Here is a 13,765-nt window from a genome sequence, read left to right on the forward strand (position 1 = left end):
TCGAACACTTAAACTTTAACTTTATTTACATTTAAGACTATTTTTGACGATAATCACCTAATATGATTGCTATTCGCAAGGAATCGTAAAAAAGTATATTTCGAACAATGAAATAAGGAATGCGTTTCGATAATTTCTTTTTTTATTTTTTTTTCGTTCCTTTTTAATGCATTATATTGCAGCTTAAAATATTTCCAAGAAAATCATGCAATAAACGTTCTCCTTTGCATTTCTAAAATCTAAATTCTCTCATTCGAAAAATACATCCTCTTTATTTCGTAAACACTTTCAATTCAATTTCAACTTTCTTAAAATTAAATATTTCGCTCGATTTTTCATTTTCATAAATTATATATTAATCGATCATCCCCAATTTCTTAATATTCTATATAATTGATCACTTATCATCGATTCATTTATCGTTTCATCGAGTTGACAATTTTTCTCTAATTTAATCATCTCCAAATTTAATTCTTCTAATAATCTTCGGTTTCCTCTTTCTCTCGATTCCATCGAAAATCGAGATTTTTAGATTGCAACGACACGCCTTTTTTCGTCTGTGGATGCCTCGATCTTTTCGATCTTCTCCCGTGCACACGTTCCACAACGAAGGCCTGCCGTTTGTCAATCAATATGCCACAAATCGTATAAGCAAATCTCAAATCGTTCGTTATCGAGCAAAATTGCTCGTGGATCGATATATATATAAAATTATGTCGTGTATAAAAATAAAGGAAATTGAAAATAGAGGAAACGCCGCGATGCGTGATTGTGACCATTCGAGAGTCGATCTCGACCAGGTTTAGGAATTGTGTTTTAAAATTAGAGCTTTGAGTAGATCTTGGAGGCATCTTGAGGTCTCCTTTAGAATTTCTTTAGAAACTCGTTTTCGTAGGAATGTCTTCAAAATTTTTTTCCAATTCTGTCCGAGGAATATTTTTTTTTTTTTTTTTTTTTTTTTCTTTTACATTCTTTTTTTTTTTTTCTTTTTGAGAATTTTCTAAAAAATTTCTGGCATTCGTTCGTTGAAAATTCTTTCCGTTATTTTTAGAAAAGGTTCCCATTTCACAGAGAGAGAATTTTTAGAATCAGAGAATTATTTTTTGATAAATTTAAAATACGTGAAATTTTCAGGGCGCTCGAGCGCTCGATTTTATACATTCTCAAAGCTTTCCCCCGCGAGATCCCGAATTCGGATAACGTCGTCGTTTCCAATTTCGAAAGCACGAGCACGAGATCGATAAGTGCAGCTGACCGTGCAACAATCGTATCGAAACAAATTGGCCGGCTTTTGAAAGCTTATGTGTCAATTACAGTACGGTCAGGTTGGTTCAATTAAAGCTTAACGACTTTATCGTTACTTCCGCGTACGAGCCGATGTTTTTTCAAGTGTTCAAATCCTTGTGACGCTTTTTCAAGTGTATATCCTCCGGTGAAAGAGGAAGATTGGATTTTTGCCTGTGTAAATCCTGTGTCCGTGAGGCGCACGAGTCTCTCTTTCTCTCTCTCTTTTTTCTTTTCTCATTGAAAACTATCTCTGATGGAAATGACCTCCCTTTAGCCACTTCAATTTACCGGCTCCATAAACCGGAATATCGAAGAAAGGAGATCACGTGAAACGCTTTCCGACTAATCAAAATCTATTCCACCCGTTTTCGATCGTTTCGATATTTTAATAAAGCTTCTTTTCCTTTTCTTTTTTCTTTTTTTTTCTATTCGTCAAACGAGCAGAGGATCTTTTTTTTTTCCAGAAATTTTTACAGACAAGAATCATATTCTCGAATATAATTTTAACATGTGATTTATAAATTTAAATTTTTCGATCATCGTGAAAATTTGTTTTAATTGTTTTAACGAAGGATGAGATTTAAGATTTAATGGAGGATCCTTTTTTTTTTCTTTAGGAATAAGAATCGTATCGATAATTGAATTTTATATTAATTTAAATTCAAATTTTTCAATTGTACGAAAATTCATTTCGATCGAGGAATAAGGATAAGAGATTTGTAAAAAAAAAAAAAAAGAAAACGAAAAAGTTTCTGGAAAAACATTTACTTTGCCCCTTTTTTCCACGATACGATTAATTTAACGCGCTTATAGTCGTCCGTTTCTTCGTCGTGACGGCACTCCTATGTATGCCAATTCCGCATTCCCTAATCGGATTGCCCTAATCAAAACCCTCCGGCGAATAAGTCCCACAACGTTGACATTAATGTAGCAATTAGAATCTACAACGCGATTGTCGCTATCTAGCCAGCTACAGATTTCCGCAGTTAATCCACGCTTATTATTAACATTTCGAATCAACCTTTGTCACTTTATCTACTCATAAGCCTGAACTATATCGTGTGTCTTCCCTTTCCTGATAAAAACATTATAATCTACTAACGTTCTCGGTATATATTTTTAATTCATTATTTATAATTCTATTTCTTTAATAATCTTTCGAGGAAAAATATGAATGAAATATTCTTTTTAATATTCTTCTTGCCTTTTCTTTTTTTTTAATTCAACGTTTTACGCTCGATTTTCTAAGTTTTCAAAGAAAACTTCGAGGAATATCGTGTTTTCTAAATTTCTTTTTTTTTTCGGGAATTCGAAACTTAATTTTCCAAAGAAATTTTCAAAAGAATATCGCTATAATTTTTCTTCAACGTTCGAAACGTTCGAAAGAATTCAGAATCAATTCCACAAAGTGTCCCCATTTCTAATTTTATTCACGCCGACAATTCTTTCCATTCTTCTTTCATTGTTTCTTTCAGATTCGATATTTTTAAAGAAATTCTCGAATCTGAATATTTCACTTCTTAATTCTTTTTATAATTTTAATTTCTCCTTTCGTATTCTTTTCCCTTCCATTCTCCAATATCACGAATCTTCTTATAAAAATTTCAAAAGAAAATCATCACAAATTCCTCTAGAAATTTCTTTTTGGTTCTAAAAAATTTTTTTTTTAAATAAAAGCGCCATTCTCTTTCTCCCTTCGATTTCCACAAATTAATCTTAACCAGAAACAATCGATAAACCGATTCCAATATTGAAACAAAAATTTAAAGAAAATTTCAAAAGCATCATACCCCTCCCCTCATTACAATTTACTCCTTCTAAATTCCTTCTCAATTTCCTTCCTTGAATCGAAAGAAGGCTAATGTCGCGCATAATACTAATCGATACTCTGACTTATTTCACTGAGAAAGGAGAGAGAGAGAGAAAAAAAAAAAAATTTTGGAAAATCATCATCTACACTTCGTATCATCTCCAATCCGTTAAATTCTTCTTCTCGAATAGAGTTAAAATCCCGGCACGAGAACAACGTTTGACATTTTCCAATTTTAACAAAAAAAAAAAAAAAATAAAATTTCCAAAGTGTCATCCTCCCTCCCTGTTCCAATCTCACGACTCATCTCACCCCTCCCTCTCGATTCTCGCGAATCGGCCGGCGGAAGAAGGTTAAGGTCGCGTGATCGGTTCGCTCCAGTGGTGTGCGCGTTTTATTTTTAGCGAGGACGTTGAGATGGAGAGAGAAAGAGAGAGAGAGAGAGAGGGGCGGTTGATCAGAGCAGATATCGTTTGCAGATGTCGAGCGGAATCGGTGCAACTGCAATGGGGATCGGCGTTAGCCACGGGACAGGGGGTGGCGAGGGTGTCCCCGGTGGGTGCAGGTTGCGCGCCCAGAGCCAAGGCCAGGCGAGCTGTTCCTCGGCCAACTCGCAGCAATCCTCGCAGCAGCAGCAGCAGCAGCAGCAGCAGCAACAACAGCAGCAGCAGCAACAGCAGCCGCCACCCTCGTCGCAGCAGCCGCAGCAGCAACAGCAGCAACGCCAACCCTCAGGGATCATGGGCCGATCGAAGAAGGAAAACTGTTGTTGGTGGTGCTGTTGTTGTAGTTGCTCGTGGTATTACCGTTCCTGTTATATATTTTCTCGTTCTCTCTGCTCGTTGAACGTTGATCGAAATTTGTGGCAGCAGTATATAACTATTATATAAATTGAATCGATGATCTTCATCTTCGATGAGATGATTAATCCGATCTCTGAACACACAGATGTATGTACAATCAATCGAATAATATTTTTGGCGTCAAAATTTTAAATTTTGAATTTCTGAATGGTACGTGTATTTCTTTTTTTTTTTTTTTTTTTTTTATGAAGCTGAGAAATTTTTTTTTTTTTTTTTTTTTTTGCGTAAACTTATTACTCGTTAACTTTGTTGACTTTACTCATAGTTTAAAATTATCGACCCTTAATCGGTATCATAGGTAACAAGTTCGCTTTAGTTTGTTATCTGACCCGAGCCGAGGCACGTATGACCTAACGATAATTAATTTAATAAAGGGGTGAGTTCGAAGCAGTACCTTCTAATAACAATATTGCGTCAAGGTTAAAAAAAAGATTTTTTTAATTTGCAAATAATGGAATAGATCAATCTCTGAATCAATCATTCAGAACAAATTTTTAATTCTTGATTTTTACCGTTCAAAATTCAATTTACTCCACAAATCTCGTCTTCACGTTCAACGTATCCATTCTTACAATGTATTGCTCTTCTTGCAACAACGGTACGTTCCGAGCACTTCGTTAAAGACAATGAACTAACCTCGAGTCGCGAATGAAAAAGAAAAGTTATTTACTGGAAAATCTCTGCCTGTTGAAATACCTCCCCTCCCCCCCTCTCTTTTTCTCTCTCTCTCTCTCTCTCTCTCTCTCTCTCTCTCTCTCTCTCTCTCTCTCTCAACTACGACGAAGCCGATCGAAACGTTTTCATCCGTCTATCGCGAAAAGAGAGACAGGCGACCGACAATTGATCCTCGAAACCGTCCTGCGATAACTCGCGTATCCTGCCTCGTGACAACCCATTATCACCGTGTTTCGTAATATATAATCATAAGCGAAACGACGTCAGTCCATTGTCTTTAAAACTGAGCTACGACCTATTTTACCGTGGAACAACCGTACCTACGTACGCTCTTTCTGTGTTTCATGCTGCACGCAGGGATAAATGGTAAGCAGGCCAGCTTGGGATTACTTTTTATTCGCGAATCGTGGATTTTTTTTTTTTTTTTTTTTTCTAAAATATGCAAATCACGAATTTATGGAGCTCGATATTGAAATCTTCGAGGTTGGAATCTTCGAGTTCAAAGCGGTGAAAATTTAGTTTCGTTAGGGGTGCGATTATAATTCTTGCACGTGTATTATTTAAATTCAAGAATCATATTTAAAAAACTTTAGATTTTAATTTTTAATTATTCCAAATTCAAGGGGGGAAATTATAATTTCCAAGACACGAAAGTGCCTCTCTCGTGTGACGGAAACCATTTCAAGGATTAAAAGAGGCAACTTTAAATATTACCATTAAAAAACACTCGGTTCTTTCTCTTCTAAATTTATTTAAAAGATCGTATAAAAACATATATATCCATTTGCATACACATTTGCTAAACACAACGTCTTAATTTTTTCCCTAAAAAAAAAAAAAATCATTCTCACTCTCCAAAAAACCCATCGTCCCACGAATATCTCTAATCGATCGATCCTCCAACTTTTTACAATTCGTACCCACAATTTCCCTCGCTCATCCTTCGACTCTCCCTTTCCAAGAGAAAAATGTATTCGTACGATAAGAAAACGGATTCCTCGGGGATCGGTATTAGTCGAATTTTTTCCAAATCGGTCGACCGATAACCGAATGGGTCGATAGATTAGGCGGATTAGGGGTAGCTGGGAACCCCGTCCACGCCGGATGCGTAACACGTGTCCATCATCCAACGGCGGAAATCTCGCCGTTGGAGGGAAACGTTTGTCGTGTACGCGTGCGTTTCTCCTATCTTGCCCGACCGTTTGTTTATACACTCGATGTTTGGCCTTCGTTATCGTGTCGCGTCGCACTCGAGCGAAACGGGGCGTCGCTTCCGCGCCGAACAAGCCGTCCTTATTTATTTCGTTTCATTCCTCGTCGAGATTCTGGCACGCGTTGAACGTACGCTCTCCGCTCCCTTTTCCTTCTCGCGAATTTTTTCGAAATTCCTTGTTCACGACGCGTTTCGAGTCGATTGGCGCGTTAGCCGAGAGGGAGAAGTTTCATCAGGTAATTTTCTATTCTTGTTTATCAGAGAAAGAAATTCGAAAATTTTTATTTCTTCTAACGAATCATTTGCACGAAAGACAATTGATCGACTATCGAATCTCTCTTATCCTACGAATATTAAACGTTTACATGGGAAACGAAGTCGTACGAATCCTTGTTTACATCATCGTCGAAAACTTCGTACATATCGAATCCTCGAACAAAATCCTCTGAAATTTCGCGAGAAAGATTCCAGCCTCGAAAACTCTCACCGATTCGATTCGTTTCGATTCGATTCGAGGAAATGGCGACGAATCGAATCGAGGCGAAAGGAATAATAATAGTAATAATGATCGTGGAACGATTGACAGTTTGGAGGCGGTTGGCGGGAGCACGGGGGGCGCAGGAGGCGCGGGCGACCAGGGGAAGAAGAAGGGGAACGCGGGCGTCGGGGAGCACGGTTTTGGAAGCGAGTTGTGCGACGCGGGTAACGGCCTCGAGGGCCTCGACACGGAGTGCAGCCTCGAGGAGATCAGGTCGTGGGGCTCGTCCTTCGACAAGCTGATGAAGAGCCAGGCGGGGCGCAAGTTCTTCAGGGAGTTCCTCCTCAGCGAGTACAGCGATGAGAATATAGCGTTCTGGCTCGCCTGCGAGCAGCTCAAACGCGAGAGCAATTCCGAGAAGATCGAGGAGAACGCGAGATACATTTACGACCGTTACATATCCACAGTCTCGGAGAAAGAGGTTGGTTGTATTTTTTGATATTTTTCTTGGAGGGGAGGGAAGGGTTTGCAATTGAAGATGATAAGATGGAAAATGAATCGAATGAAAGTAATAGTGGAGCGTTATACTCCTCCTCTTGAATATCGATCTGTCAAAATAATTTTTGAGCAGGAAGGTTGAAGGTTTATTGGGTTATTGGGGATGGTTTGGGAGGGTTGAGTAATTGATAGGAAATGAACTGATGATATAATTTCATTTTAGTAGTTGGAAATTAAGTTATTTTAACGTAGTAATTGCAGTTTAAAGTTGAAAATAGGGAATACGAAAGAATATTATTCCCCTCTTAAATGTTCTCAAAATAATTTCTATGTGATTTACGTATTGTCATTTTTAGATTAGATTAAATGAAAGTTTTCGATCAAGGTTATCTATATAAATTGATATACATCGTTTTATTGATATTGGTGTTAGTATTTATTTAGCTTCGAAAGATATTAGTTGATTAGATGAATTTCTCGTTTCGTGCAAGTTTTATTGTCTAAAATTTTAAAAATCAATACGTTATTTGTATAATCTTAATCTTGTAATAAGATTTCATTTATCTGAACTAACGAAAAAGATGTTAGTTGTAACTGATTAGATAAAATTTTTCGATAAATCATTTACATTTTTGGTAATCATTAATATATTTTTAATTATTATTCACGATTATTCTCGATCAGATTTTTGATAAACCGCGGACCGAACACGAAGGAAAACACGTGACGAAAACAAAATTTTCTTATCGATGTCTTAGAGGCTATTCTTTCCGTGGCTAGTTAAACTTCCTTTCTGTTATAGCAACGTGTTTGTTTTCGGCGAAAGAACCGAATAGGCATCTGCCGTCCTCGAGAACGTCGGTTAAACGTTCTCCAATCTGCAAAATGCTGTTGGAAAATCTGGTATCTCGGTAGAAATATCGTTATCGCTTTCGCTATCGTGGATTAAACATTCCTGCATCAGCTGAGAAAACTATTTGACACAAGCTTCCGTGTATTTGTATCTGTAATTTTTAAATTCTTTTTCAAGTATTGAAAAAAAAAAAAAAAAGAGCAGAATTTTCAATCCAATATATTTTGAATATAAAAAAAATTATTCATATATCCGTTTCAATTAAATTTTCCAACCAAGGTATTATCCTTCAAGTGCTTACGACTTAAAATCAACGAATTAATCGAGACAATCATGTATTATCAATTACTCTAACACAATGACATCAAATAAAAATCAATAACTATATTTATGCACATTCTATAACTTTTTTTATATTCAAAAACGTGTAACGTGTATTTAAAAAAATAGAGCAAATCAACCTTCAACCTCAACTACTCGACCTTCCTTTCCCCATTCAGAAAAATTTGCGCGAAAGTCCAATCGCAATCAAGAATTTTTCCAGGAAGGGGGGGAGGGCGAATGCGAGCAATATCGTTCCAACCCCAACCGTTCCAACCCTCTCTAACTCGCGTTCGACATTTTCAGGTGAGCCTGGACTCGCGGGTGCGCGAAATAGTGAACCGCAACATGGTGCAACCGACGCCGCACACCTTCGACGAGGCCCAACTGCAGATCTACACCCTGATGCATCGGGACTCGTATCCCCGTTTCGTGAACAGCGAGCTGTATCGGCGGGTGGCGAGGCTGGGGTGTAGCGGGGGTGCGGGCAATCAGGAACAGGGGAAGTCGAAGGCGAGGAAGGGCACCACGTAATCGTGCGACGACTAAAAAAAAAATAAAAAAATAAAAAAAAACAAAGACGATGGGGTGGCAGCGGACCAACAGCCTCCGTCTCCCAGCGGGTGACCCGGGCCGACATCGGGGACGCCGCGACGCTGTCAACGCTGGCCGATGACGACGAAAGCCGGGGGGGGTGACATCGGCGCCAAAGGATCGAGGAGGAACGACTCTGGGTGTCTCTCGGTGTCTCTGAGGTGTCGAATCCCCTCCCCCCCGAATCTCGTGTAAACGAAACGAAAAAGAAAAGAAAAGAAAAGAATAGGGGGGAAAAGAAGAGGAGGAGGAGGATGAAGAAGAAGAAGAAGAAAACAAAAGAAGATACGGATCGTGGAGATCTCGATCGTAGAGATTTCGAACGAGCCCTCCCCTTGAAATGTTTTTTGGGAGGATTAAAGGAAGGCCAGAGAAGGGGAGAAGAAAAGCTTCTCGAAAGCGAAACGCTCGCGACTCGCTCTTCCACGCGACGCCACATCGGGGCCAACGTGCACGAACTTGACGATGGACTGAATAATAAAAAAAAAAAAAAAAGAAAAAAAAGAAAATAAGTAAATAAATAAAAATGAATAAATAAATAAATATAAAAAAGTAACTAGACGAAACGAGGAAGGACGAAATGAGAGAAAAAAAAAGGAAGAAGGAGGAAGAGGAGGAGGAGGAGGAACGAGGAGGAAAAGAAGAATGGATCGCGTAGGATCGTCGCGTTAGATCCATTGATTCTCTCTTCCTTTCTGTGGTGGACAATGTGGTGACAACGTATACACACATGTACACACACGCGCACATACACACGCACGCTCGTTCACGCGTGGCACACGAGAATATAGATCGAGGAATCGAAACATGTTACACACACGTATACACACGCGGGTCGGTCGGGGATGACGTTCATCTTTCAAGGAAGTTCCTAAGTTCTTCATCAGTCTTTCGCGACTGATCGTCGCCGATAATCTCTCTCTCTCTTTCTCCCTCTCATAACTCAATCCCTCTCTCCCTCTCGCTCGATAACGAATCAATCGTGTCTTCTCTGTCTCTCCCCTCGCTCGAGCTTTCTCCTTTTCGTCTCTTTCTCTCTCTATCTCTCTTTGTTTCTCTTCGTCCCCCTTCGCTTCGCACCCCTTCTCTCTTTCTCGCTCTACACTTTTCATGGGTATTAAGAGGAAGATCTCGAGCGTGAGATCTAGGAGACATTCGCTTAGATTGAATAGTGTAAAGTTCGGGTCACGATGAGGAAATTTAAGAAAGAAATGCTTCTTCCTTGTTTTCTTAACTCTTTGATTCGAGAAAAACCTGTGCAAATATAATTTTAAATTTTATAATTCGAGTTTAAAAATTTCTTGCGAAATATACATCGTGACCCGAATTCTCGCAGCATAGGGGACGTTGTACGTTTCGAGAAACGCGGGAGAAAAAAAAAGAAGAAACGAAAACGAAAATCTATGGAAGCAATGTTCAATGATTCGTAACGATCGATTATTTGTACGTTCAAAATCTGGAAGAAACGACACGAGAAACGTAATCGCAACGTAGTATTCCGCAACCAGACTCTCTGCGAAAAATACCACTCTTTTCTCTTCTCTAACGTCGAAAATGGATCTCTGAAAATGGAGGCAGAGATCGTATTTTCCGAAGGGAAAGGAGTAACGCGTTTATTTCACCTGGTCTTATTCGTAACGTGACAAGGGAATGTATAGTAATGTGGACGATTCATTCGTTTCGTCACAATCGAGATTTCTGCAACGGGACCATGAACGGATTGAATTTAAATTTATTAACGAGTGAATCGTAGAAGATAGCCTCGCTCGTGGAATACTCGTTCGTGATACGTTGCTCGAGAAATAGATCATAGCAGGAAAAGTGTGTCGTTTGTCTTTAGAACAACTGAGCTCGGCGAATATCGAAGGTTGTTAAAGCATCATTTCAATTATGGAGGCGTTGTGAAGTATTTTATTACCATCGCAATAGCGTCATAATAGGACATAAAACGTAAGCAGGTTCACAAATTTGTTTGTCAAATCGATGTACTAGACCTTGAATCGCTAATGCATTCTACACCCTCGACACCAATTCTCCGAATATTCTTCCTCGTTTTTTATCGATGTTTCTTTAAATACATCACGTCGCATTAGCGATTCGAGATCGATCCAGACGGGTACGCGCCTCGACAATCCAATTAACAACGGAAATTCAATTAATTCGACCTCTCGCGCTCCGACGTCCCATCAATTTTCTCCGCTCTACACACTCGAACTCGTGAAATCTTCCGATAAGCGGACAGTGAAATATGTAAAAATCTCTTAGATCTTCGTACGCAAGGGTTTGTAGATCGCACATCGTTATGCTCAAAACGCCGAAAGCCAAAGATCAACCAAATCGACCGCCATTTATTACGATCGATCGATCGATCCACACATCACGCACGAGTGGAAAATTTCTTTATATTTCTCTCTGGTTGTGTAAAAAGATGCGAGGAAAGTGGATAAGATAGGGATTCTTGACGATCTTCCTAGATGCGAAACCGGACGCCATCATTTTATTTCTATTTCGCGTGGATCATTCGCCAAGATGGCCGCCATCCCGATAAAACGAAGGAGCTCGTCGTCCCCAAAACAGCGTGCACCATGAGTTACTGCCAGCGAGACACACCATGAGTTAAACACGCCTCGATTACCTCGACGACCAAGAAAAAAAAAAGAAGATGGAAAGAAAGAAGAAGAGGAAACGACGAATAAAAGGAGGAAAAGTGAGTCTAGTCAGCATCGCTCGAAGACGATGACGTCGATGAAAGAAAAAGGCCTAAACGGGAAAGTTTTCGATTCGGAAAACGCGAGTTCGTATCATTTGGAATGCCGTTCGCCATTTTGTCGATGCACGCGCTAGAAACGAGATGTCGCGTCACGTGACGTTTCTTTGAATTCCATTAATCGCGAGGGAATCCATGTTAATTCGATTTCTTTCTTCGTAAAAGGAGAATTTTAATTTTAATAATATGTATCTCTTTTCTTTCTTTCTTTCTTTTTTTTTTCTGTAAAGGTGAGTAATTCTGCAAGATCGAAGATCGAACGTGTCGCGACATCTATGTTCTTAAGGCGCGAAAGTTTAAGTTTCGTTAGAGACTCGTTCGACGGTGTAGACGATCGAAATTTTTTTTACACACTCGCAATTCGTTATTATCGTGGTACTTAATACGGCGTTAAGATTGTTATTGCATTTACACGGTCGAACGTAGGGGGAAAAAGTTGATCTCATCTCGACGGATCTCACACAGCAGCGCGCTCGAAATGGAGGAAAAATATAAAAACGGAGGAACGAGTGGAACTGCGAAGCGGAAACGAACCGAATTTAATGCGTGCCTCGCACGAGAGACACGCGCTCGAACACACGCACACGAACAGACACGTGACCAGGGTTCCACATCTCTCGTGAACCGCACAATTTTACCCATTCAACGAGTAAATAAAACCGATGGACACCTGAACTGCAGTCACGTTCCTCTGTGTTCGCACTGTTTCATCCCTGACCTTACGAAAAAAAGAAAAAAGAAAATGCTTAAAAAAAAAAAAAAAAAAAAGAAAAGAAAAGAAAAGAAAAAAAAACAATTAAAAATCTGAGTCTACACTTCTTTATCTCGAGACTTTTATTTGATACTACCATTTTCTTTGTTCCACAAATTTTTTACAGCTCCTTCAACCCTACGAAATAAGATTGAAATACGTCCCTGGCCACGTGGCTGCGCCATAATAAGAAAAAGAAAAATCGCTCGAAATTTTATTCTTCGATCGGCGACGCTTCTTCGGGAAAAGGCAAATCGTCGCGAGTTGATTGCAAAAGGAAAAAAAGAAAAAAAAAAAAAGAAAAGGAAAGAGATGAAGTAAAAAAAAAAAAAAAAAGAAAAAAAGAAAAAAAAGCGATGAAAAATAATATTAAAGTTCGCACAGTCAGTCACAGCGGTTGGCTACTGCCCTGTAGATAATATTCTAGATAGTAAACACGATGACGATGGAGGAGGAGGAGAAGGATCAAACTAATTATACATGCGAATATATGAATATACATGATATATATATATGAATATAAAAAAAGGAAAGCAAAACAAAAAATATATATATATATATAAATATATATGAAATCACATAAAACGTACATGTGCTACATATGCCCGGCATCATAAATGAGGTGCAGGGTGCGAATCACGCGCGAGGGGGAGAGAAAGGGCGGGAGAGAGTGGGAGGGAGTGAGCGTTACGGTGAGAAAGAGAGACGAAATATCGAACGATTTTTTTTTTTTTTTTTTATTCGTTATTCCGTATCCAGTTCCATGCGAGAAGACATCATTCGCGATCGAGCTTTACAAAAGCTTTACACTTTTCAACCCTCGTCTCGTTGCTTTCCACCCTCGTTCGATCGATCGAACGAAAATAACGAAAATAACGATCCCTCTTTGTCCCATAAAACTGTCGTTTTCACTGAAATTTTCTCATCGAAATTTTATTTGACAAGAAAGAAAAAGTAATTATCGACCCACTTTTCTTCCTTTTTTTTTTTATATACATCTACATACGATCCAATTTATTATTTTTTCCAATCGTAAAAGAAATATATTATTTAAATTCTAAAAAAAAAAAAAAAAGAAAAAAAAGAAGAAAAAATAGAGATAGAAAAAGCAATGAGAAATATATAATTAACGAAGACACTTTAAATTAAAAGGGGGTGGAGGGGTAGAAAAGAATGACGCGAGGGTTTGGTACGCGTGAAAAATATACGGGGCAAGGAACCGAGTTGATTGAAAGAAAGTGATTTTTTAGGATGAAAATTGATCGAGCGTCATCTTCTCTAATAAACGCACAATTTTTCTGAACCTTCGATCCCCTGCTTCTTACTTCCGGCATCCCTTTTATAAAAACAAGAAGGAGAAGAAGAAGATGATGAAAAAAAAAAAAAAACAAAAAAAGAAATCGTCGTTCGATGCGATTCGCGATTCTTTTTGTATCATCCATGAACGACAATATTTGTACACACACACCCACGCGGAACCTTTTCGTTGCCGCACAATGATCATAAGTTATAATTTTTCATCGATTCGAGATATCGAGTCGGGTACGCACCTCTGAGTTTTTTACCCCGAACGTTTTCGCCTGGAACACACGAAGTTCTCCTCCCTGCTTTTTTCGGCTCGTCAATTGGCGGAACAAACAACGGAACAATAGGCA

General features: G+C 38.9%; 1 protein-coding gene across 3 annotated transcripts in view; it reads left to right on the plus strand.

The window, feature by feature from the left end:
* The window catches only part of LOC122714964 (regulator of G-protein signaling 17-like), a 16,314-nt gene extending 3,216 nt beyond the window's left edge, over positions 1-13,098 (plus strand). The window contains exons 2-5 of one of the 3 annotated variants that reach the window (XM_043936778.1): positions 3,577-3,893; positions 4,993-5,001; positions 6,435-6,807; positions 8,305-13,098. In XM_043936778.1, the coding sequence (XP_043792713.1) occupies positions 3,577-3,893; positions 4,993-5,001; positions 6,435-6,807; positions 8,305-8,532 (927 nt within the window). In that variant the 3' untranslated portion in view covers positions 8,533-13,098. Of the gene's footprint in view, positions 1-3,576; positions 3,897-4,992; positions 5,002-6,434; positions 6,808-8,304 lie in introns of all 3 variants that reach the window. The other 2 variants (XM_043936780.1, XM_043936781.1) reach the window with 2 other exon arrangements.
* Positions 13,099-13,765: the final 667 nt, after the last annotated feature.

Source organism: Apis laboriosa, unplaced genomic scaffold (assembly GCF_014066325.1).
Source record: "Apis laboriosa isolate Shangri-la unplaced genomic scaffold, ASM1406632v1 scaffold34_cov151, whole genome shotgun sequence".
In the NCBI taxonomy this organism is placed as follows: Eukaryota; Metazoa; Arthropoda; class Insecta; order Hymenoptera; family Apidae; genus Apis; species Apis laboriosa.